General features: G+C 43.8%; 4 protein-coding genes across 9 annotated transcripts; 1 reads left to right on the top strand and 3 right to left on the bottom strand.

Annotated features, from left to right (window-relative positions):
* Positions 1-1,362: 1,362 nt before the first annotated feature.
* LOC103977278 (serine/threonine protein phosphatase 2A 57 kDa regulatory subunit B' beta isoform) lies at positions 1,363-4,236 on the bottom strand. 2 transcript variants are annotated; one of them, XM_065097821.1, is made up of 3 exons: positions 3,092-4,236; positions 1,706-2,000; positions 1,363-1,594 (listed from the first exon to the last, which is right to left on the bottom strand). In XM_065097821.1, exons 1-2 carry the CDS (start codon positions 4,109-4,111, stop codon positions 1,707-1,709), a joined length of 1,314 nt encoding a protein of 437 aa, XP_064953893.1. In that variant the 5' UTR covers positions 4,112-4,236; the 3' UTR covers positions 1,363-1,594; position 1,706. The 2 variants fall into 2 exon arrangements, with proteins under 2 accessions (XP_064953893.1, XP_018679118.2); XM_018823573.2 differs by having other exon boundaries at positions 1,363-1,503.
* Positions 4,237-6,869: 2,633 nt separating this feature from the next.
* Positions 6,870-14,291, top strand: LOC135606700 (DNA-directed RNA polymerase II subunit RPB1-like). Its single transcript, XM_065097817.1, has 14 exons — positions 6,870-7,067; positions 7,168-7,431; positions 8,163-8,465; positions 8,548-8,706; positions 8,788-8,949; positions 9,035-9,255; positions 9,324-9,465; positions 9,539-9,874; positions 9,956-10,242; positions 10,325-10,583; positions 10,657-13,607; positions 13,762-13,833; positions 13,928-13,981; positions 14,072-14,291. Exons 1-14 carry the CDS (start codon positions 6,984-6,986, stop codon positions 14,148-14,150), a joined length of 5,373 nt encoding a protein of 1,790 aa, XP_064953889.1. The 5' UTR covers positions 6,870-6,983; the 3' UTR covers positions 14,151-14,291.
* Positions 12,128-17,700, bottom strand: LOC135606701 (uncharacterized). Of its 5 annotated transcripts, none has more exons than XR_010484879.1 (7): positions 17,477-17,700; positions 17,282-17,395; positions 17,099-17,199; positions 16,749-17,000; positions 16,470-16,639; positions 14,758-14,836; positions 12,128-12,331 (listed from the first exon to the last, which is right to left on the bottom strand). XR_010484879.1 is itself a non-coding variant. In XM_065097820.1 (6 exons), the coding sequence occupies exons 1-5, from the start codon at positions 17,589-17,591 to the stop codon at positions 16,484-16,486; spliced, it is 738 nt and encodes a 245-aa protein (XP_064953892.1). In that variant the 5' UTR covers positions 17,592-17,700; the 3' UTR covers positions 14,605-14,836; positions 16,470-16,483. The 5 variants fall into 5 exon arrangements, 3 of the variants coding, with proteins under 3 accessions (XP_064953892.1, XP_064953891.1, XP_064953890.1); XR_010484878.1 differs by having other exon boundaries at positions 16,474-16,639; XM_065097820.1 differs by lacking the exon at positions 12,128-12,331 and having other exon boundaries at positions 14,605-14,836.
* A 4,276-nt stretch (positions 17,701-21,976) lies between these two features.
* On the bottom strand, positions 21,977-24,050 carry LOC103977409 (high mobility group B protein 9-like). The gene is made up of 6 exons (XM_009392902.3): positions 23,861-24,050; positions 23,708-23,786; positions 23,447-23,609; positions 23,244-23,360; positions 22,344-22,738; positions 21,977-22,262 (listed from the first exon to the last, which is right to left on the bottom strand). The coding sequence occupies exons 1-6, from the start codon at positions 24,001-24,003 to the stop codon at positions 22,101-22,103; spliced, it is 1,059 nt and encodes a 352-aa protein (XP_009391177.1). The 5' UTR covers positions 24,004-24,050; the 3' UTR covers positions 21,977-22,100.
* Between the last annotated feature and the right edge of the window lie 548 nt (positions 24,051-24,598).

The raw sequence follows: 24,598 nt of genomic DNA, 5'->3' as shown, positions 1-24,598 counted from the left end.
CACAATAATAAATATATATATATATATATATATATATATATATTAAAAAATCATATTATTATCTAAATAAATATATTGAGATTATTTTTGGACTCTATTTATAGGGTCTAAATAGTGCCCTAAGAAAGGAATCCAAGGGACATGTTATTTCACGAAAGCCATTACCATGATTATCCAATTTAATAAAATAAAATAAAATTTTAATTTTAAAAATTAATTTTGACATAAATAATAAACATTTTGGTTAGTTATGTATTTCTCTATCGAGATGTTCTAACGGTTAGTACATAGTTGCATAATTGATGGGTCATAAGTTTGAGTTTGGTATGTCATCGTCTTATACTTCAAAACAATATAATTAAAATTTTTTTGATAACTTAAAAGAAATATATATTTTTCAAATAAAATAGATGATGATGGTGATGACGACGACGACAAGAGGGCAAGGGTTTTTGTTTTAGTACTTCAAAATTTCCAATTGTTCTCAGGGACAAATCCAACACATTTCTCCCATAGATTCTCTCTCATCCCATAGTGTCAGCAAAATTAGAGTGTGCACTTTGAATGAATGATCAAACATGATAGTCAGATGAGGTCAGTCCAAAAGGAGATTGACATCTTATGAACTCCTTGATTAGGTTTGGAATCTTGGTAAGGTAGATGTTCTCCTGGCGCCTCATGATGGCACATAAGTGTACTGTGAGCTATATGTTCTCTCTTCCTTGGTCTCATTTATAGAACTGGTGGATCCAAGTATGACTTAATGAAATGATAGAATTTTCTCACTCATCCATATATTCTTTGTTGAATCATTGCATAGGAATCTGATGAAACAATAGTATTTTCTTCACTAATCAAGAAAAAAACTCTTCCATTTGTGTCATGAATCCAAGTATACTTGGTAATACAATGAAGTGGATTTTGTTTACTAATCAAAGAAAACTCAATTCATTTATTCTTTGTTAAATAACTTTGTAGGAATTTGATGGGTCGATAGGATTGTCTCCACTGAAATGTTTGGATTTTGTCTACCTGTGAACGAAAGCTCATCACTTCATTTATCCTTTGCTGAACCACTCGCTTGGTAGGAATTCATTTCAATGGAATGATAGGATCGTCTCCACTGATCAAGCAAAACTCATCCATTTTATTCTTTTGCAAAGTTCATGAATCTTTCAAAGAGGTGTGTTCCCTCCGAGACAACCCCTCCTTTGGACCACGAGAAGCAACTACACACCACACACACATTCTGTAGATTTCCAATTCTCATAGTAGAACAAGGACAAATGATGACCAAAATCCAGCCAAGATGCAAGAGAGAGAGAGAGAGAGAGAGAGAGAGAGAGAGAGAGAGAGAGTATAGACAGTTCCAACTCCAAGAATCTATTACAGGAAGAGAAAAGAATCAAGAAAACATATGCTCCACATTTCCTTAGTTGGTCACAAGTTTGGCACACCTTGATGTTTAGGAGCACCAGTGTTGATTTTGGTGACAGCTTCAGACTGAAACAGGAGGTATGTTCACAATAAGTTACTACTACTGACTTCAGAGAGAGATGTAAATGTTTGAGTTGACTTCCTCTCATCATGTGACCTCAAAAATCAGAAGAAACAAAGAACAAAAGTTAAGCTTCTCTGTATCTTTAGAATCATCAAGTATATATACACCTGCACAAACATGGAGCATTAGGTTTGATTTGTTAACCTTAGCAGCCAGCCATCTCCAGCCTCTCCCACCTTATCTTCCTCTTGGTCTCTTCCTGGATCATCACTGATTCCTTGTGGTCAAGCTCAAGTTGATATCTGGAGTACAACACCGGCTCCATTTCCTCGAGCATGCTCTTCACAGATGTAGTCAGGTGCTGCACCGACTTGCTCCAGTGCCATCTCAGGTTCCTCTCAATGCACTCAACTATGCCAGGAAGAACTTGTTCCCAGGACTGTGATGCCATCTTCACAAACCGTTCGCTGTTCCATACGTACAACGCTCTTTCTGCTACCTGAACAAGTAAAAAATTATAGATTTATTGTAGGAAACAAAAGAATGGACGTAAAAGTCTCAGTTCAGGTTTGCACAATTGTCATCAGAAAGAAAAATTGGGTGCTCTGACCAATGTGCTTGGTAAATCCATCAGGAATCAACAAAAGTCCATTTACGTATACTACTGTAACAACAGTTCAAGGAAATCAATGAAAATTGCTGCAGATGAACCTTCCATTGGAAGGTTCTAAAGCAGAGATGACAAGGCATAAATCATGATTCTATTATATCATACCACGATTAAACCACTAAGTTCATGGTTCACTTTCATGGTGATATTTGTCTATCGTTGTTCCTAACAGTATATGAAGATCGCACCCACAATTATTATCGGCAAAAAGAAAATGCCACATTTTACTCTCCCGGTGAAATGTGGCATTTTGAAGTGCTCCAGAGTTTAGATCTTACGGTTTGAACTTTGACTAATGCACTAAGCACATCGATCAGGAGTCAACATCAGTCCGATTGTGGATAATTGTTCAATAAATTAAGTGAAGGAAGATAATTCATCGAACTAATGGCGTATGATGAAATCAGTGAAAATTGCAGCAGATGAACATTTCATTGGAAGCAGAGATGACAAGGCATACATGATGGTTCTATTCTATCATACCATGATTAAACTATCCATTCGCGAAAAAGCGGGATTACTTCTTCTTCTTCTTCTTCGGTCGAGGGAAGGATGGTAGATGTCTAGAACTCATAGTTGTCACGCCAAAGGATTTGGATGCCTACGATTCATAGTGACTGCTACTTTCCAGACGTATATCGAACTCTAACATCCTCTCTCACACGCAAGCCAGATCAGGACTAATTAAAGATAATGGCGTCGCAAGAATGTTAATCAAATACCATACGAAAAAGAGAGGCGGATTCGAGTTTTAGACTCATGATTTACTCTGATACCTTCTTGATTGGGTTACCGGTAATCCCCAAGCTTTAGATGTCAGGAAGGAAAGGACACAACTACGGATATTGAGATACTGTTATTGTAATTGCAGGATGTTGAGCTATTGTCTTTAGAACAACAAGGCAACAGGGCATCATCACCTGAGAGCTGGCGCTGTTTGAGCACCGGGCGATCCGAGCGCAGAGCGGCGGCGCCAGCCTCTCGAACTGCGGGGGATCCAAGCTCTCCAACAGGTCCTCCAGCTCCCCGAGAAGCAGCACCTCTTTCTGGCAATTGGTGACAGGCCAACGCTTCAAGATGCCCTTCACCACCTCCTCCCCGAGGCCCGGCTCCTTGTGCACGAACTGGGTCACGCAATAGGACAGCTGCCGGTGGTAGGCGCCGATCGCCCTGGGTTTGTGCAGCGGCAGCAGCACCCTCGTCAGGAACAGCCTGTGCTCCTCCTTGAGCGGCACGGCGAACCCGTTGATGATGCTGCCCCATATCTCCAGCAGCTCCCCGATGCCGTAATGCCGCTCCCCGTCGAACACGTAGCGGAGGAGCACGTTGTTCATGGACTTCCGCATGAAGGAGCGGTCGGAGGCGAGCTTGGAGTAGAGCTCGTGGAACACGTTCTTGAGGCGGTTGCGCTCCCGCGGGTCCTCGGACTGGAACAGAGCGAGGAGGCCGCGGAGGAAGGCGCGGTCGAGGTGCCTGCACAGGACCTTGGCGTCGGCGCTTGCCACCAGCGCCGCCAGGATGTCGTAGACGATGTGCAGGTGCGGCCACGAGGGGGCAAGGCTCATCGCGAGGCCGTCCTCCTCGTACAGGTCCGGCGGCAAGCAGGGGCTCGCCGGCGGGGGCAGCGGGCGGAAGAGGTTGGCGGAGAGCATGAAGACGAGGGGAGGCCACACCGTGTCGTCGAGCGGCCGCGTGGCGCCCCGGACGGCGGAGAGCACACGGGACAGCTGCTGGCGCTTGACCTCCTGCTGCTGCGACGGCGACTCCAACGTCGGGTCGGCGCAGCGGGATATCGAGGAAAGAAGCTCGTCGACCTCGGCATCAGCGGAGGGGGGCGGCAGGGGGACGTCGTGGGCGACGGCGTCCAGGTCGAAGAGGCAACGGAGGGTGGTGGACTTCCTGTTCGGAGGTGCTTTGGCTGCGGGCCTGGGGGCGCCCATGGAGACTCCGCCTCGGGCTTCTCGCTGCACTGGGTCGGGACTTTGAAGACCGGGGGAGGAGGCCACCTCGTGCTTTTGTCTTGTTCCATGGCGGGCAGTGGCTCGACCGCGGTGGAGAGGGCCGTAAACGACGACCGACCACTTGGAAGAATCTTATCACCTATCTTTAAGAAACAGAGCACATGGGATCCATCCCTCGGAGCGCTTTGTCCGTATCTAGCAGCAATGCTGGCTTCGATTTCGTGATCACCAACAGCGCTATAGCGTCCGCTAATTGGAATTACCGAGTCTTCTAATCCAACGTAACCCACTTCTTTCGAGCAAATCCAAAGATGCAAGAACATTTAAGCTAGATTTCTAGGCCTTGATGATGAAGTGACCATAAGATCAGCGGTCGACGTCTCGTCCATCGTCGTCGACCTCTCGACGCATAATTGGGCTCACCGAGCTCTCATGCCACGCCAAAACGGTCGCAGGCACCGAGAAACCATGATCGTGCACGACCTACGGCAAGTGGCAAAACGATCTAGTGCCGCGTCACATCGATTTGATTTGATTTGATGTCCACGTGATACAGTAAATCCGACTCAGATACCTATTTTCTTACGTGGACTCATCTAAAATCAAATCAAATAAATAAATAAATAAACCCAAAAGCTATCCGAATCCGATATAAACTCGGATCTTTCAGAGCTAGCTGGGCATCCCAAGAGTCCAAAGAGCACAAGACCAAGAAGCATCAAAGATCAACAAAGCCGACCGAGAAGTCCAGGTGGATGATGGGTGAGGAGGAGGAAGCCATGATCCGATCGTGTGGGCTCGGCTGCTGCAGTCTGCCGCCGGCCGCCCCCGGAAACCAACAATTACATTAGTATAGGCAACAAGATGAACTCATCCGTAGGAGATGACTCCAAAACCTGACAACTAATCGGATGGAGACTTGTATCTGCTTCCTCCGATTTGCTCCGCACAGCATTGCGATGAAGCAAGCGTCAGCAGACGGGTGAGTCCACCACCTTCCTTCGCGTACGACTTTATCCGATAACATGGAATTAGTAAAAGCAAAAACTTTGGGTATTAAAGGTCAAGATTTTTGGGTATGTGAGACAAAAGAGAAATAGTGGGATTGAGGGAGTAATGTTATCTGCACTATGCTTATGATTGATCCACGATCGAATAATTTAAGTTTCTAAATTAAATTGATATTTAATTTAATATATGTTAATCTTTGATAGTGGATAAGATCTTATCTAAATAAGTTCAAAATAAAAATGATCGAATCGGTCAAAATAGGATTTGAATGAATAAAAATGAACCAAAGGGATAGACACTAAGTGAGAGTCAAAATCTGAATAAAAAATAGGAAAACTGACTCGACGCCAAGCTAAAATTTGAATACGAAGAGAATGCAATTTCTTATACTATAATAATAAAAAAAAGAGAAAATAAAAAGGATGATCATCTAATACGAAATATACTTAAGCCCGAAGACTAAGACAAAGCATCTATTTCTCTAAGATGCAAGACTAAAAAGGCAGGCTACACTAGGATCAGAAAAAAAAAAAAAAAAAAAAAGTTTTTTCTTAATGAGACAAAATTATTATAAAATGATTTTTATATTAATTCTAAAAAAAGATTGAATAGCATCATATTTTAGATTATTTTTAATAAAAAATATATTATAAAATAATTTTTAGGATTTTAATAGGTCTTAAAACTCTCAAATTTTTGACTGCTTAAAAAGAAAAAAAAATTAAAACTCTTAAGGACAACATTAAGGTTATATTTTTATAATATGATAAGCAATGATCTCAACGTTACTCAATCAGTATGATCGATCTTTATCCGATGACCTCTTAAAGTCTTAGATATTATTCAATCAAGCAAAGCCTATATTATAATAATTTACATATCTCAATCCTAACATAACTATAATTAGGATAATTCCCACCCAAATTCTAGTCCTATAATTAGGCATACTCCTACTTAGAGTAGAAGAATGTTGTATGCCGACTTTATAAGAAAGGTCCTAAACATCTATGACTTTTACGCAATCCCAATCCTAGGACTAGAATTAGAGTAGCCCCTAGCCAATTAGGGAAGCATCTAACAACTCCTATAGCATTTAACTTAAAAATACTAAAATCACATAAAATAAAAAAAAATAGAATCATTACAATTATACCATATTTGTCTTCTATGTTAAAAAAAATATTAAGTCCAATTTGACAAGTACGAACCGATTAGATTCATTTAGACGGGCGATTCAATGAATCATTTCACGGGGGTTTTTAAGCATTATAGTGCATTTAAGCATTATAGTGCATCGATATAAATTCTAAAAAGGAAGGGAAGACTTTGTGGGTAAGTTGCTCTAATTTTAAAAGGTAAGCCTACAGCTATTAGGCATCCATAATTTTCCCCAAAAATAATATATTCATATAAAATTATTATAACCAAACTTTTGTGGTACCCACCCCACCCCAATTTGGAACATTAAACTATTTATTTCAAGTAGAAGTGCATTCATAATACCTTTCCAATTAAAGTTATTTATCATGTTTTATTTTCGATTCAATAAATAAATAAATAAAATCCACATATTCAAATATCCTCAAGATTGACGTCCACGTCGACTACCCCGCGCGTTGGACGGTCCCCCTCGACCATCACGAGCTCACCTTCCCCTCCGTCTATAAATAACGCATCATCCCCTCCATTTCTCGTTTCGCTTACCATCCTCTCGGCGACAAGGGAGAGATCGAACTATTCTCGCAGGAATTCCAACTCCAGGAGTCCTTCTCTCGCTCGCTAAATACCCTAATATTTTTTTTGTGGCTCGAAACTGTGGTTTCTCCCACGATTTCCAGCCATGGACATACGATTCCCTTACTCCCCGGCCAACGTCGCCAAGGTCGGCGCCGTACAGTTCGGGATCCTCAGCCCCGAAGAAATTGTAATCCCCTCGAACCTCATCTTTTCTCGATTAAGGGTTCCGTCGATGCTCGGATTCCCTGGTTTATTGACCTCGGTGTCGCTCGGGTGTGGTGTGGCAGCGGCATATGTCGGTGGTGCAGATCGTGCATGGCGCGACGACGGAGCGGGGGAAGCCCAAGCTCGGGGGGCTAAGCGACCCGAGGCTCGGGACGGTGAACCGGATGATGAGCTGCGAGACCTGCAAGGGCAACATGGCGGAGTGCCCCGGCCACTTCGGCCACCTCGAGCTTGCCAAGCCCATGTTCCACATCGGGTTCCTCGAGACGGTGCTACTTATCACGCGCTGCGTCTGCTTCAATTGCTCCAAGATCCTCGTTGATGAGGTACGCCGACGACGCCTCGTAAGAGGATCAACTTGCTTGCTCGCCTCCTTTCACCTACGATCGAATGATTTACTTGAAGTAGGAAGACGAAAGAGGAAAAAAAAGAAAATCTTTTAGTAAAATTAAAATAAGGTATATTGTTGTAATATACCAAACTTATTTACCAAAAATTGAAATTTCGAAATCATTATACCTTAAATATTGATACCATTCTCCGTCTTCAAAGCTTACTTTTTATAAATAAATTATATATATATATATATATATATATATATATATATATATATATATGTATGTATGTATGTATGTATACACTCACTCTGGGGTGGATATATAAGAACTACAACCGAAATTTCAGTAGATCATGTACTACACTCACTCTGGAGTAGATGTATCTTCAACAGGATTTTTCATATATGATTGGTTGAAAGTGTTTTGGTGATCCGTGCAGCGCTTGCAAAGACATTTGCTTTTCTCGGCTACCAAGTTACTTCCCTTAGTACATATATTTTATGTGCACCATATTTTGATTTTGTAGCTGTGCGTCCAACTAAATTGCAGTAGATGCCAATTCTACTTATGGTTTAGATGAATTGCTCTTGGATTATTTCTTATGGTCTGACATTTGAACGGTGTGTTGGTCCTTTCTTCTTGTTGTTTGGTTTTGGATGGACCTGTCAGCATCCTTTTAAGCACGACCTTCTTGTCACTGCATTTCTGCTTCGTCTCAGGATGATCCCAAGTTCAAGGAAGCCCTGAAAATTCGGAACCCGAAAAATAGGTTGCAGAGAATATATGTTGCCTGTAAAAGCAAGAAGAAATGCTCTGGTGGTGATGATATCGGTCTCCGGGGTCAACAAGATTCACAAGGACCAACAGAGAAGAGCCGGGTCGGGTGTGGTGCCCGGCAGCCAATTATAACCATAGATGGCTTGAAGATGGTCGCTGAATATAAAGACTCGAAAAAGAAATCGGATGAACAAGAAGACCGTCTCGAACCATCTGAACGAAAACAAGTCCTGTCTGCCGAGACGGTACCTTCCTCGCTATTAATATTCTTGGTGAATTAAATATGTAGAGAACATATGATGAGTGCTTCCGAATTGGTTTGCACAGGTTCTCAGCGTTCTCGAGAGGATAAGCGATGAGGATTGTCTGCTCCTAGGTCTCGATCCTAAATATGCCCGTCCAGATTGGATGATATTGCAAGTCCTTCCGGTTCCTCCGCCTCCCGTGAGACCTTCCGTGATGATGGATTCGTCCTTGAGGAGCGAGGTGAGTTCGTGCGTTGTCTGGCTGCAGTCATTGTCCGCTGCTGTCATGTTTCTTGACGTGCTTCCCTCCGTATCCGAGCAGGACGATTTGACTCATCAGTTGGCAATGATAATTAGGCATAATGAGAATTTGAGGCAGCAGGAAAGGAGCGGAGCTCCTGCTCACTTCATCTCGGAGCTTGCCCAAGTGTTGCAATTTCACGTCGCCACTTACTTTGATAATGAGCTTCCGGGTCAGCCAACAGTATGTGTTTACCGGTGATGTGGTGTTTCCTTTGGATTGGTATGTACGTTTGATCATCCGGAATTCATGAAGTTGCTTTGTGCAGGCGACGCATCGGTCAGGGCGACCCATCAAATCTATTTGCAGTAGACTGAAGGGTAAAGGCGGTCGAATCAGAGGTAATTTGATGGGAAAGCGCGTCAACTTTTCCGCACGAACGGTCATCACGCCGGACCCGACGATTAACATCGACGAACTGGGCGTTCCTTGGAGCATAGCTTCGAACCTCACGTACCCGGAAACTGTGACCGCATACAACATCGAGAGGTATTCGATTGGCTCGCCCCTTGTGTTGCACTAGCAGTTTGTCTAACAAATGATGGCTTCTCTTTCAGACTGAGGGAACTCGTGGAAAACGGTCCGCATCCTCCTCCTGGAACGCCCGGCGCAAATTACATTATACGGGACGACGGTCAAAGGCTCGATCTTCGATACGTGAAGAAAAGCAGCGATCGCCATTTGGAGCTCGGATACAAGGCTTGTGTCGTAACGAGGGTTTATTTTTTTTTGTTTTTGGTTGCTGCAGTAATAACTCTGTTTCTTTTCGCAGGTTGAACGCCATTTACGTGACGGCGACTACGTTCTCTTCAACCGGCAGCCGAGTCTCCACAAGATGTCCATTATGGGTCACCGGATAAAACTTATGCCTTACTCCACTTTTCGCCTGAATCTTTGTGTCACCACGCCATATAATGCTGACTTTGATGGAGATGAAATGAACATGCATGTTCCCCAGTCTTTGGAAACCAGAGCAGAAGTCATAGAGCTAATGATGGTTCCCAAGTGTATCGTCTCGCCTCAATCGAATCGCCCTGTTATGGGTATCGTCCAGGATACCCTCCTCGGATGTCGCAAGATCACGGCGAGGGACACCTTCATAGAAAAGGTGCCTTTTTCTTGCATCTGCTTGAGAAAGGGGAAAGGGGGGGAGGCGGTCGTTTACTTCGTTTGTGTTTGTGGCATGCAGGATGTCTTCATGAACATCTTGATGTGGTGGGAAGACTTCGATGGAAAGATACCCGCTCCTGCCGTACTGAAACCAAGGCCGCTGTGGACGGGGAAGCAAGTTTTCAACCTTATCATCCCGAAGCAAATAAATCTGATGAAATTTTCAGGATGGCACGCAGAAACAGAGACCGGTTTCATCACTCCAGGAGATACCGTCGTTAGGATCGAGAAGGGGGAGCTTCTCTCGGGCACCCTTTGCAGGAAAACACTAGGAACATCTCCCGGAAGCCTCATTCACGTCATCTGGTAAGTGTAGCTGAGCTAGCGATAAGGGCATCGATGACTTTTGCCTCGATCGTCATCTGGTGCGCTCGTACTTGCATTGCAGGGAAGAAGTTGGGCCGGATGCAGCTCGCAAGTTTCTGGGGCACGCGCAGTGGCTCGTGAACCATTGGCTGCTGCAGAATGGCTTTAGTATGGGAATCGGAGACACGATTGCCGACGCGGCAACCATGGAGAAGATCAATGTAACGATATCAAAAGCTAAAAATGATGTCAAAGAACTCATCAAGCTTGCGCAGGAAAAGCAATTCGAAGCTGAGCCCGGGGGAACAATGATGGAGTCATTCGAGAATAGAGTCAACCAGGTGCTCCACACGTGAACCTGAACCCTTTACGTAAGATCTATCATGTTCATCCAGCCACTTTGCTGCCTCTCAGGTTCTGAACAGGGCCCGTGATGATGCCGGCAGTAGCGGCCAGAAGAGCTTATCCGAGAGCAACAACCTGAAGGCCATGGTTACCGCAGGTTCGAAAGGTAGCTTTATCAACATCTCACAGATGACCGCCTGCGTGGGGCAGCAGAATGTCGAGGGCAAACGAATTCCATTTGGGTTCGTGGATCGAACGTTGCCTCACTTTACTAAAGATGACTATGGGCCTGAAAGCCGCGGTTTCGTGGAGAACTCTTACCTTCGCGGTTTGACACCACAGGAATTCTTCTTCCATGCCATGGGAGGTAGGGAAGGTCTGGTCGATACCGCCGTCAAGACTTCCGAGACCGGCTACATTCAGCGTCGTCTTGTGAAGGCGATGGAGGATATAGTGGTTACGTACGATGGTACCGTGAGGAATTCTCTAGGGGATGTCATTCAGTTCTTATACGGAGAAGATGGTATAGATGCTGTTTGGATCGAGTCACAGAAGTTGGATTCGTTGAGGATGAGAAAGACAGAATTCGAGAGCGTTTTCAGGTACCAGCTGGATGATGTCCACTGGAATCCTAGCTACCTGCAGGAGGAGCATGTTGAGGATCTGAAAACCATCCCCGAATGCAGAGATGTGTTCGATGCTGAGGTTCAGAAATTAGAGGCAGATCGGTACCAACTTGGCACTGAGATCGCCACCACCGGCGATGCCACGATGCATATGCCCGTGAATCTAAAAAGACTCATCTGGAATGCACAAAAGACATTCAAGATCGATCCGAGAAGGCCATCTGATATGCACCCGATGGAGATCGTGGACGCTGTCGACAAGTTGCAAGAACGGCTGAAAGTCGTTCCCGGCGATGATTTTTTGAGCATGGAGGCTCAGAGGAATGCGACTTTACTCTTCGGTATCTTACTGCGTAGCACGTTAGCCAGCAAACGTGTGATGAAGGAGTACAGGCTTACTCGTGAGGCATTCGAATGGGTCATCGGCGAGATAGAATCCCGGTTTGTGCAGTCACTAGTATCGCCCGGCGAGATGATCGGTTGTGTAGCCGCCCAATCCATCGGAGAGCCAGCGACGCAGATGACCCTCAACACTTTCCACTATGCTGGAGTGAGCGCCAAGAACGTCACTCTCGGTGTTCCCAGGTTGAGGGAGATCATTAATGTCGCCAAGCAAATCAAAACCCCTTCTCTTTGTGTGTACTTGAAGCCCGAGGTCAGGCACGAGAAAGAGATGGCTAAGCAGGTGCAATGTGCACTGGAATACACCACATTGCGCAGCGTTACGCACGCAACCGAGATATGGTATGATCCCGATCCTAGGAGCACCGTCATCGAGGAAGACGTCGAGTTCGTCAGGTCATATTATGAAATGCCGGATGAGGACACTGCTTCCGAAAACATATCTGCATGGCTGCTTCGTATCGAACTGAATCGTGAGATGATGGTGGATAAAAAGTTGGCCATGGCGGACATCGCAGAGAAGATCGATAACGAATTCGGTGATGATTTAAGGTGCATCTTTAATGATGATAATGCAGATAAGCTCATGCTCCGCATCCGCATCACGAACGATGATGCACCCAAACGAGAAGTGCAGGATGAATCGGATGAGGATGACGTATTCATGAAAAAGATCGAGAGCAACATGCTGACCGAAATGGCACTCCGCGGCATCCCTGAAATCAAAAAGGTTTTTATCAAGTCAGCAAAAAACAGTAGGTTTAATGACGAGGAAGGCTTCGAACAAGCTGTGGAGTGGATGCTGGACACGGAAGGCGTCAATCTCTTGGCCGTCATGTGCCACGAAGACGTCGATGCAACGAGGACCACCAGCAATCACTTGGTCGAAGTTATAGAGGTTCTGGGCATCGAGGCTGTCCGACGAGCTCTCTTGGATGAGTTGCGTGCGGTCATATCGTTCGACGGATCTTATGTGAACTACCGCCACTTGGCTATTCTTTGTGACACGATGACCTACAGAGGCCACCTAATGGCCATCACCCGGCATGGTATCAATAGGAACGACACCGGGCCTCTGATGAGATGTTCGTTCGAGGAAACCGTGGAGATCCTCCTCGACGCCGCTGTGTACTCTGAAGAAGACCACCTTAGAGGAGTCACGGAGAACATCATGCTCGGACAGCTCACGCCGGTCGGAACTGGGGCCTGTGCACTGTACTTGAATGATCAGATGTTGCAACAGGCGATCGAGCTTCCGCTTCCGAGTTACATGACGGACGGTGGTGGATTTGATTTCGGAACGACACCATCTGCTTCACCCAATTATGCTTGGGCATCTTATCACGAGGGAATGATGTCCCCGGGTTACTTGCTGAGTCCACAGATCCGTGCTTCACCCCTCACGACGGCTGCTCAGTTTTCTCCTTATGTTGCTGGGATGGCTTTCTCCCCCAGTCCGTCCTTGGATTATAGCCCATCATCTCCGGGTTATAGCCCTGCATCTCCGGCATATAGTCCTACCAGTCCTGCTTACTCTCCCACAAGTCCATCATATTCGCCAACATCTCCCCGTTACAGCCCCGCCTCTCCCAGTTACAGCCCTACATCTCCCCGCTACAGTCCTCCTTCACCGAGTTACAGCCCTAGCTCTCCAGTTTACACTCCAACATCACCTAGCTACAGTCCTCCTTCGCCGAGTTACAGCCCTAGCTCTCCAGTTTACACTCCAACATCACCTAGCTACAATCCTCCTTCACCGAGTTACAGTCCTAGCTCTCCAGTTTACACTCCAACATCACCTAGCTACAGTCCTACATCACCTTCCTACACTCCAAGCTCTCCATCATACAGTCCTACATCTCCCAGATACAGCCCCATATCTCCAAGTTACAGTCCTACCTCACCAAAGTATGGTCCTTCGGTTGCATGTCCTCCGAGCAGTCCAAGGCTGTTTCCGTCCAGTCAACATGGGCAATCATCTCCAAACTACAGGTACCAAACTGCTTTGAGTGCCTTACATAAGTTTTCTCGGTAAAGATCTTCGGTTTAAGCCATTTTGAGTAATGCTGTGTTGTAAATTCCAATTGCATTTGACCTATCATCATGTAACTTTTGCTTATGACTCTTTCGTTACTCTGTTTTGTAGATCAACTTCGCCATCGTATTCACCTGCATCTCCATCTTACTCCCCATCAAGTCCTGCATTCAGCCCTGACAGGTAATCTCTCTCTCTCTCTCTCTCTCTCTCAGAGCAGGACAATATTGCAATCCAATTGAGAATGCAGCTAATGGTTCTTTTATGGGGCTTGCAGCCCGTCCAACTCCGGAACAGGACCGGAATACAGCCCAAGTTCTCCACAATACAGGTTTATATAGACTTGATTATTTTTCGTTTACAGTTTGAACCCATTACTTCTACAATCAAAATTGACTCAATTTCTATTATAATTTTGCAGTCCGAGTGCAGTCTACTCACCGTCATCACCAGCTTACTCGACATCATCCAGCGACGAGGATGAAGAAAGCACAGGCTAATCGGCAGATGAATACCAAATTCTTCTTTGAAAAGGGGTTTGAGACTAGCAACACTAGTCTATTTGGAGACGGAGAGAGAGATTCTAGATTCAGATAGAAATCAGGTGGATAAAATCCCCTGTAATGTCTAAGCTTGTCACCCCTTTTTTTCTTGTTGTATCTAGTTTTGTCTCATAGAAGCTGATCCATTAGGTACTGATCAATATATATTTGTAACACTAAGCCTGACTAATACCCATGAATAATCCTGCACAATTATGTCAAGGGGTGGCTTTGCTGTTGTACCTTTTTGATCGACGGAGAGTGAAACCCACGAATGATGTTATGGCTACATGCTTTAAATTGAATATATATATATATATATATATATATATATATATATATAACTATTTCATTTTTAATTTCATCAAGTCATATTTAAAACATGTTTCTTGTGACCTCTCAAATCAGAATATAATAGAATCACACGAGCTATGATAATATTATTTGATAACAATGAAGACATCTATCAAAATATAATTAGAATAGTCATAATTTCTCAAATGGAAAATTTTTCCAAAATTATTGAAAGTAAAACAACATCACAAATGCATTAAAGCAAACTAACCTCATCCCACATATACTGAATGTGCTGAAAATGCTAGCTTACTTGGCTGGTAAGAACTTAGTCAGATAGATATAATATCCTGGATAAACAAAATCCACATCATGATTGAAGTAAAGAAAATATATATTCAGTAATAAGAATAAACTTTGAATACTTCCAACAAAAACAGCTTGATTTTTCCATAAATCATGATACAACATATTCAAGATCAATTAGAGAGAAGAAAAAAATCTTTACCAATCTCTCAATGGTGATGCATGCACCTCTTGATGATTTAATGAAAATTTGTAGAGGAGGTGAATGACTTCTGCTCTAGATCAAAAACACATTCTGACTCCAACTTAAAGTCACTAAAGATTCAAAGTTACTCATCTAAACAAATCATACTCTTAGTCCAGTTCAAAAAACCATCCAATACTTAAATCTAGAGTACTAAAGAACCTTTAGTCAAATTTTAGTAAAAAAAATCCAGGAATAACATATTTTCTCCCTTTTCTTGTTGCATTATACTAATCCTTGCAACTCCCTCGAGACTTGTGAGCAGGATTCAGCCAAGGAGGCAAGAAAGAAGATATCATAGAAAGTAATGTCAATCTTAAAGGAACAAATAACCCAACAAACAATTGGAATAAAAACCACACAAAAAGAAAAGAACAGATAAATCAATGAGAATTGCGGAAATGTCACATTGACAGAAAATTTCATCGAGTCAGCTTATGTTACTTCCAATGGTTTAAAACCAATCCAAAAGAGACAAAGTTGCATTTGATAGCATGAGAACCAGTGCGAGTGTCTGAACTTTGTGATAATTACCACTCACAAAAAAAAGTTTTCCTATTCGGCTAATTATATAACTTCAAATATCCTCAACAGAGGACAAGATACCCCCTCCTAATATTATTTGGTCCACCTGAATAGTCAGAAGAGATGCAAGAAGACAGCTTTGCTAATACTACCTTCTTTATGTAGTATATGCCCTCTGTAGTTGTATGCACCAACTATCAAGTATACCCAAGTGTATCACACTGAACTCACATGCAACAGCCAATTGTTGTATAGTCAGCACTGGAAGATTTAGCAAATTTCGCAGATAAATTCACTATAAAAATATATCATTGAAGGTAGATTTTGGTCATGATTTGTAATTCCAACGACAAAGAACCATAGTTTACTTACCACTGGATCACATCTGTTACCATCAACAACACAGCATGTTTCCATGGTCATGTACCCATAACCAATCAACATTGCTTGTATTTACTTGTGTGATTGTATGCCAATAAGTTGAACAGACATGCTGATAGAATTTAGTGAAGCCTGATAGACCTCTTCTTATATTAAATATGCATAAACATCACAGCATATGTAAAGGATCAACCAGTGAAACCTCAGAAACTAAAAAGGGAGAAAATATGCATAAGTACAACCTACACGATCTAGATATCCTCAAATGCCTGAACTTAGTGAAGCCTGATAGACGTTTTGTGACATCAAATACACATAAACATCACAGTATATGTAAAGGATTGACCAGTTATATCTTAAAAACTAAATGCCATAGATGCTACAACTACAATATAGGTATATTTAGGTATTTACAGCAGTAAGCAAGTAAATTTCAATATGTAAACAGAATCTTATAATCAACTTATTGTTAGTCATCAATAGTGACAAAGAAAAACATGGATATTCACATATGATATCTATATTACCCACTTCTTCCAACTTATAAGATGGGAAAGATGTTCTGATCATCATCTGAATCCATGTAATTGAATGACACGTCTCCTTTATAGCGGAAACTCGGGTTCACATAACATTTCATCTCGTGGAACAGATTCAGATTGTCTACCAGCTTATGAAACACATTGCAGCCGCAGCACTGATGCAACCACAAACCAAGAACCGCAAAACAGAAACCTATTTAGAGCACAACCGACACAAATAGAGGGAAAAAAACAGACATTTTGAGTTACAATCACATGGATCACCTGAACAAAGACGGTGCCGTCGGTGTATGCATGGGGGTTGATGGCACGAGTGGTCCGCTGACCGCAGACGTTGCAGGTGAAGGCCACACGCATCCGACGGCGGGGAGACCTGGTGTAGAGGGACCAGGGGAAGGTGAGAACAGTCTGATCGGCGGAATTGGAGTAGGCAGGGATCCGAGGGCCCTCCATTCCGGAACCCGTCGTCCACCCTCTTCCAGCCGCCGCGCTCAAAACCAAGCCCATTGCCGTATCCTAACAACCAGACACGAATTGCACGTCAAAAGACAAACTCTTTCCATGACCCGCACATCAGAAAAAGAGAAGAAAAGTAGCGGGGTCGGGCGAATTACATTGGGGAACGGGGAAAGAGGTGCGCGGGCGCGATTGCCGAGGAAAGGGACGAGGCTGGTGCTTTCGGACACGGAATTGTTATCCGCGTCGTTTTCCCTACCTGAAGAGCAGCAAAAGGAAAGGGAGATTTAGGTCACAGATCGAATCCAAGACGGAGAAGAGGGGAAGAAGGGAAGAACTACTTTTGGAGGCGATCGGGAGAAGGGATTGGCGTCGAGGGGTGCTTCTCTTGGGTGAGAAGAAGGAGAGGGGAGACGGCGACGATCCGGAACTACGATCCGCCTCATCTTCCCTATCTGAAGAGCAAGCAAAAAAGGAAATTTAGGTCACAGATGGAATCCAAGAAGATGAAGAAGAGGGAAGAAGGAAGGAACTACTCTTGGAGGCGATCGGGACTAGGGATTGGCGTCGAGGGGCGATTTTCTTGGGAGAGAAGAAGGAGAGGTGGGAAGGCGACGAGGGGATCGCCGCCGATGCCGCGACGGACTCCATTTGGGATCGGGCAGAACGCGAGATGGTGTCGCCGTGGGCAGTCAAAAGATGGCGTTTTGGAGGAAGGACAGATAAGAGTATAACAGGGTATAATTTTGCGTGGAGGACTGAGTTTGGGTGTGTAGTTTAATGGCCACACGAACTAATAGTGGTTGTGTTTTTAATGAATATTTCATCTTTTATATAAATATTTATATGGTTTCTACGGCAGAGTGTTTCATGTTTTAAATTTTTTAAAAAATATTTTTTTGCAAAAATTAATTTTATCACTTCTCCGCCTACCATTGGCCCAGTTCACCACGTAACCTCGCTCGCTCGCTCGCCCTTGTCATCTCGCCATCACCTATAGCCCTCGAACGAGAGCTCATCAACCCCCTCTTCTGCGTGTCCCCTTTTACCCATTAGTCATCATCTTTTGTTATCGCTCGTACCTCTCATACGAGGAGCTTATCGCACAAGGTTGTCCCCTTCCGCTTGCACCTCTCGTGCAAAGCCTCGCCCGTTGGTTTTTGTTATCTCGTCATCGCTCGCATCCCTTACGTGAGGGCTCATCATACGGGGGTCATCCCCCTCCACCTACAACCCTCGCACGAGAGCTAGCCACCTCCCTCATCAACCCATGAGCTCTTGTCATTTTATTATTGCTCATTAGTCATCATCTTTTGTTATCGCTCGTAGCTCTCATACGAGGAGTTTATCGCACAAGGTTGTCCCCTTCCGCTTGCACCTCTCGTGCAAAGCCTCGCCCGTTGGTTTTTGTTATCTCGTCATCGCTCGCATCCCTTACGTGAGGGCTCATCATACGGGGGTCATCCCCCTCCACCTACAACCCTCGCACGAGAGCTAGCCACCTCCCTCATCAACCCATGAGCTCTTGTCATTTTATTATTGCTCATAGTCATCATGTAATAGTCCATTGTTGCTCGTAACCCTCGCGTGAGGGTCTATCATGCAAGAATGCCCATCGCAACCCTATGCAAGGGTTGGTCGTCTCCCTCACCCTTCCATAGTCCTCACGCGAGAGTTTGACGTGCAGAGTCACCCCAAGTAGCCCTAGTATGTAGGCTCATCGTCGCCCATAACCCTCGATGAGCACCACCACCATAGGCAAGGGTCGACGGGCCGAGCGACCAAGGGTATAATGATAAGAATTTTTTAATATTACAAGGATAAAATAATATTTTCATATAGTTAAAAATGTTCTGTAAAAAAAAAATCAAAGTTAGAGATTTATTTTAAAATTTACCCTTCAAAAAAAATTTGGACGAATCTTTAGAGCAAAATCCCTCTTTATCTGTTTTTCGCAACCACTAATTTGAACCAAATTGGCCACCTATTTGGCCCAAAGGGTTCCCTATCCTTTGCCCATCGGTCATTGTCTGCCATCTCTGGTTCGCTAGGATCGCCCCTCGACTCCTTTGGCCTTACCTCTCCCCTTTACTCCCTTCCCTCTCGGCTCCAACCAAAAGCTTTAATCGACACAGGCTTTTCTTTTATGTTTTCTCCGATCAATCTTTTGTCACCTTTCTTCTCCTCATCCAAAGTTCCTGTCATTATTCATTCTCTTAGGGATTCGAATGTCATCATTGCATAGTATCCCTAAAAGTAATGGTCAATTATAGTTTTTTATGATATATTTATAATATATTTATGGAAGTATCAAAAATATTATAAGTAAATCTCGGTTGTTCTTATTCCTAGAGCAATAAGGATACTATTTGAAACTCTATGAAGGTTTATAAGCTGACTTCCATTGTGATTTTGAGTCTATTTTTCTTAATTATAATATTTTTCTAATAAGCTTACAATGTCTTAATCGAAGTATGACTAACATAGATGAGTAGTTATTTTATTATTGATAAATGATGGTTTCACAAATACCGATGAGTCAGTCTGATTAATTCACTATCAAAGGTGTCGATTTATCCTTGTGTCTTCTCCATGCTGACATAGGACTACTGACATAACAAACCGACATAAAAGGTCTACATGGGAGGTCGTCTACCGGGGATGCTATAGCCTGTGAGCAAAGAGGTCAAGTAGAGGGATCAGGGTCTTCTTAGCTTCTTGGTCCTTTCTCGGTCGTCGGGTTGTCTTCTGGTAGCAGGTTCATCTCCTGAGCGCCAACAGTCTTGCACAACAAGTCAGTGCCGGGGGCTTCCCATCTTGACCCTTCCGATACTTAAATTAGTATAAGATATTAAGGGAAGAGAGAGAGAGAGAGAGAGAGTGAGAGAGAGAGAACGATATAAGCTATATAATGGAATAAGGGTCGAGCCACCCCCCCCCACTTTGTGAGCTGGTGGGTGGCATTTTATCCTTGAGTACTTGGTGAGGCAGATTGTTCTTCGTATTAGTTGATCGAAGATAAGATTAAGTTAACTGATTGATCATGATAGCAAAAATTTTTCTATCTCCTCTCAACCTCTAATCTTGGTGAGGCGGGGGAGTTAAGGAGAGTGACTTATTGGCGGGCTACGCTTGAAGGACTATCGATGCTATGGCCTTGTGATTCAAATCCCTTTCTCCTTTTGTGCAAGCAGGGAATGGTCTTCTCATCCTTCATCTAGCAGGAAAGAGTACAGAGGTTCATCTAACAGGAAGGATTATAGAGGCTGTGTCATGCCACCAGCCATTAATGCGAGGCAAATTGAGGCATACTCATGACGTGGCATTATCGGGGAGTTGGTAACTCTAAGTCTTAGAAACGAATGAGTTGGAATAGGATAAGATTATTCTTATCAATATCTATTTAAACCTAAATCCTGCTTGTTCATTCTATGTCATGTCGGTTATGAGTTGACGGAACCTATCAAAAGGTTTTTTTCCTGGCATATGTATTTTCATATGTTTTTAACCTGGTAAGATACCTGATCAAGACCACAAAAATTTGAATGAAAATCCTCTTCAAGATAATATTTGATAAAAATGTATTACTTCGGCATTTTGTTGCTATATACTTTCTTATGAATGTCAGCATCATGCTTCCGGTGACATTATGACTTCATGTTCAAACATGGACAGCTAAAGTAGAATAATAAGGAATTAATCTGCTTCAGCGTCCTTAAAACAGATAGATAATTCTTCTAGATCCCAATCGAGAAGACTGGACTCCTACATTGCCCTTTCGAAAGGTTATATTTAATCAGATCCCAAGTCTTCGAACCAATCTTGAGAATAATAAGCTTCAATGATATCAATTCCACAAATTTTTTTATGGCATGTGATAGAGATTATTAGGGATGAATGTGTAGGGCGTAATTTTAACAAATCACAGAAGATTTTAAGTTCTTATTGTGGCATTGTTGGGATTGTCATTAAAATTCTTGGGAAAATTATGTTTCTAAATTGCCTGAATATTACTTATTCTTAACAAACATGAACTGGACATAAACAAAATCATGTACAATTGCCACACAGAGATCACTGATGGTTCCAGCTTAAGTTTCTTCCTAAGTGGTAATTCAACCTGTTTCAATATTGTAAAATAAGAATATATGTTTCTGTAAAGTAGAAAATGAACATCACTGCAAAGGATCATTTTGGATTATTGATTTACCTTTGGTAGTGATTAACATGTTAGAATGAATATGCAGTAATTGCTAGTTTACATCATTGCTACTAAGGTTAATCATCTGCAAAGCATTCTACCAGCATCACTGACTGCAGGTGGCTACTCTGCATGGGCAGCAGAACAAGCTTCCCACCAAGCAGTGAGTTAATGGCTATAACATGTCACAAGCTATCTGCCACCATGGTGTAAATATGAGCAACATGAAGAAATCCTCATCCTATCTCCAGCTTAATCTCGCCTTCCATCTGATTTCAGATTCACATTGTCTTTGAAGAACTAATGTATCAATATATCAGACATAGAAGCTGGCTGCTCGGTACAATGGCAATGACACCTTGATCTAATCAGATTCATGTACAGATGAGGAGAAAGCTGGATCAATTTTCTGGCAGAAATAGTTCCACGTGAGCAGCTCCTGAAGGAACACCTAAGCCTAGGTAAGAATGAATAGTCTTGGAGTGATATTGCCTGATGTTTCTTGTTGCTGCTTAAATGTTAGAAAATTCATAGCATCTCTGTAACCATTCACGGACCAACTTGTGTCACAGGATTTAATTGAACTAGATTAGTATGCACCTATCTCGTAAGTTCAAGGAAACTTAGTGTTTGGGAGCTCTGGCTGAGCATTTTTCCTGGTTTTCATCATAGGATCAAAATATTGAGTCTAGAACAGGTAGTACAATTCACTTTGTTCAACAACAATACTAGAGATGAGGATAATTTGTTGATAACTTCCTTTGATAGATTAAAACCCATTCTAAAATTGCTTGAGGCAAAACTCAAACACATGAGGAGTTTTGTCACCAAAACATGGATTTTGATCTTTCATCATCTTTAGAATACATCCATACATGCACAAACTACAACCAATGGCTTCGTTCTAAGCTGGTAGCAGAACTGTAAAATGTCCAGCATATACTGCTTCAGGTTTAACTTCAATGTCCATCTGCTGACACTCCCTTCACTTCTTCACTTGCAGCTTTGGATGGCTCAGCCCCTGCCATTTCCTTTGGCTGCACAAGCTTCAACCTCTCCTTGTATTCCTGCATCTCTCTCTTGTATCTTTCTTTGTCCTTGAGTCCATAATTCTGATACACCTGGGAAAACAATCAGATCAGGCGGTGAGACACTCCATGATTGGTATGTATTCGACACATTACGAAGAAATGCTCAGCCACCATTCTTTCTTCTTCGTTGAGCTTGTTCCAGGACTCTCCTATCATCTTGCTGAACTCTCTCTCCCTGTGAGGATAGAGAACTTTGAGCTTGGAGTGCTTCTCGGCGAAGAAGAAGTTGTAGGCACTCCTGTTTGGCTTCGGGTGGGCGGGATCACGGCTCCGCCAACCCCGCCTGCGCCGACGCCGTGTTCTTGCCATGGCAGCAGTACAGCGTTCGTTTGAAGCTTCATGAGCTGCACTTACTACTGCTGCCAAAGAGGAAGAGGCTGCTGCAGAAGGCTGTTGGACATGATACAGCACACCCCGCAGTATCTCAGACCCAATTTTCACTGTGACCATGTAGCCGTACTCGAACTTGCCATCGATCGATCCCGTTACAGTGAAATTGTAAGGCCCTGCAGAGAGCAAACTCAGGTGAGTCTCCTTAAACATAATGTATCTGCAAGAGAATCCAGTTGTTAGACAATAATGCTGTATTTACTGCTATTGTGTCTTACTTTTGCATGCCTGTCATCAGCATAAACTAGTATCTACCTTTGATTCTTGCTGCTTATTGATGATCAATGATAGTTTCATCAATCCCGGTTTACTGGACCACTGATCTAAGAAGAGGTTATGCATGTAGCCGTATCCTTGTTTCACGGATCATGATGTCCATGTTGACAGTAAGGCTTGGCTTCAGTGTCTCTCAAGTCACGGTATTCCAGTTTCTACAGCTATTTACTTACCTCACCTCAGTGGAAACTGAGTTGTTTCCTCCACCTCCTCTCCTGTTCTTTTTCCAGATTAATGACTACCCTTTTGCTTCAGATTTGTGACAGAGGATGATGTTGGTGACGGACATTGGAGCTGCTTTATGACAGATAGAATCGAAAACAGTTCCGATTTTAGTGATTTCACCTTTGTTTTGCGGCTCAGGAAGGCATCTTTTCCGGGATTTGGGTGTCTGCATGGTGGAGTCAGAGACGACGACACTGTGGTCGAGCTTACTGGGCGGCGTCCTCGTCTGAGAAGAAGCTGCTACCACCACTCGGGAGCATGATGATATTGTCCGAAGCATAGTAATCGGCAATGGCGACCGATGAGAACAGCATCTTAATTACCTGCGGGAGGAATCAGAGGCCCCTGTGTCCGAAAGTAGTAGGCCTGCTCGTAGTGGTGGAGCAAGCTCAAGTAGTACCGCCGCAGGACGAAGGAAGCACTGGTGGTGGTGGGAGGGAACTTGAACGCCGCAATCACTTCGCGCCACTTCTTCTCCTCGATCACCTGCTTCCACCAGTTACAGACACTGAATGATCTCGCTCTCTCCCCACTCCAGAGGTTGGAATCAGTACAAACGAATCATGAAGGGCGAGACGATCAACCTTTGCGAGGCCACCTCTTCGAGTCACCTCCACGTACAACAGGTGCAAGTCCAGCTCCTTCCCTCCAATCACCGGAATCCTGCTCCACCAGAGCTCTCATGAATCAAACAAATCAAGCAAGAAGCATCAACCGCCAGAAACGGGATCGCTTACATGAACTTGGTGGCCATGGAGGAGTGGAAACGGCGCAGGCTATCCATGAAGACCAACCTCTCCCTCACCACCTCCTCATGGGAATGCTGTGGCGCAGGGTAAACCTTCTCCTGGACCTCCTCCATCTCCTTCTCTTCCGCCATCAAGATTGATGTGTTGTTAGCGAGTAAGCCAAATACCAGGCTCCAAAACAAGCCATGGCAGGAACTACTACTGCTGCTGCTACAGGACAGCTTAGCCAAAGCCAGCTTTATCAACCGGGGGACGCGTGCATCCGTAACGCCTACTACCTTTCATCTTCCTGACCGACTTTATGGCATGCACACATCTCTACAATGGTCCGAAATTGATAGCTTAATAACCTTCGACCTGGCTGTAATTACTATTAGCTACCGTGGAAATTTCCATTGCTGCTGATCTTGATGCCTACTGCCTCTTTCTTTTAATAGGTTCTGAAGCAGTGTGCGTCTCTGGAGGCGAGCGATGATGGTAGGGTGATGATGATGGCAGCGGAGAGGTGTCAGCTGCATCGGTTCTGTGTTCCGTACCCAAGCTGCGTATCCTCTCCGTACCACAACCTAATCGCTCCCGTATCTTTTGCCCAACCATTTGATTTATTGCCTTCCAGCGTCTGATAAAGTAAGACATAAATGATCTATCTCCCTCTCGAATGGCAGTGGAAGAACGTAAGAGTCCAAGCTGGTTTTGGAAGGTCCATGAACTGGGGAACAGATGGTG

Source organism: Musa acuminata, chromosome BXJ2-3, assembly GCF_036884655.1.
Source record: "Musa acuminata AAA Group cultivar baxijiao chromosome BXJ2-3, Cavendish_Baxijiao_AAA, whole genome shotgun sequence".
Taxonomy (NCBI): Eukaryota; Viridiplantae; Streptophyta; class Magnoliopsida; order Zingiberales; family Musaceae; genus Musa; species Musa acuminata.
Note: the sequence above shows the minus strand (reverse complement) of the source record. Positions and strands in the feature narration are given on the sequence as shown.

What these genes read in the sequence shown, in the direction of transcription:
- LOC103977278 (XM_065097821.1), bottom strand. Translation starts at nt 4,111, where the DNA reads ATGGGCGCCCCCAGGCCCGCAGCCAAAGCACCTCCGAACAGGAAGTCC. An exon ending in CAAACAGCGCCAGCTCTCAG is followed by an intron (nt 2,001 to 3,091) that starts GTGATGATGCCC and finishes TTACTTGTTCAG; the next exon opens with GTAGCAGAAAGAGCGTTGTA.
- LOC135606700 (XM_065097817.1), top strand. Translation starts at nt 6,984, where the DNA reads ATGGACATACGATTCCCTTACTCCCCGGCCAACGTCGCCAAGGTCGGC. An exon ending in ATTCGTCCTTGAGGAGCGAG is followed by an intron (nt 8,707 to 8,787) that starts GTGAGTTCGTGC and finishes GTATCCGAGCAG; the next exon opens with GACGATTTGACTCATCAGTT. An exon ending in GGGACACCTTCATAGAAAAG is followed by an intron (nt 9,875 to 9,955) that starts GTGCCTTTTTCT and finishes TGTGGCATGCAG; the next exon opens with GATGTCTTCATGAACATCTT.
- LOC135606701 (XM_065097820.1), bottom strand. Translation starts at nt 17,591, where the DNA reads ATGGAGTCCGTCGCGGCATCGGCGGCGATCCCCTCGTCGCCTTCCCAC. An exon ending in AGTCCCGATCGCCTCCAAGA is followed by an intron (nt 17,396 to 17,476) that starts GTAGTTCCTTCC and finishes CTTGCTCTTCAG; the next exon opens with ATAGGGAAGATGAGGCGGAT. An exon ending in CTCTTTCCCCGTTCCCCAAT is followed by an intron (nt 17,001 to 17,098) that starts GTAATTCGCCCG and finishes TCTGGTTGTTAG; the next exon opens with GATACGGCAATGGGCTTGGT.
- LOC103977409 (XM_009392902.3), bottom strand. Translation starts at nt 24,003, where the DNA reads ATGGCGGAAGAGAAGGAGATGGAGGAGGTCCAGGAGAAGGTTTACCCT. An exon ending in GAAGAGGTGGCCTCGCAAAG is followed by an intron (nt 23,610 to 23,707) that starts GTTGATCGTCTC and finishes TGGTGGAAGCAG; the next exon opens with GTGATCGAGGAGAAGAAGTG. An exon ending in GCCTCTGATTCCTCCCGCAG is followed by an intron (nt 23,361 to 23,446) that starts GTAATTAAGATG and finishes TGGTGGTAGCAG; the next exon opens with CTTCTTCTCAGACGAGGACG.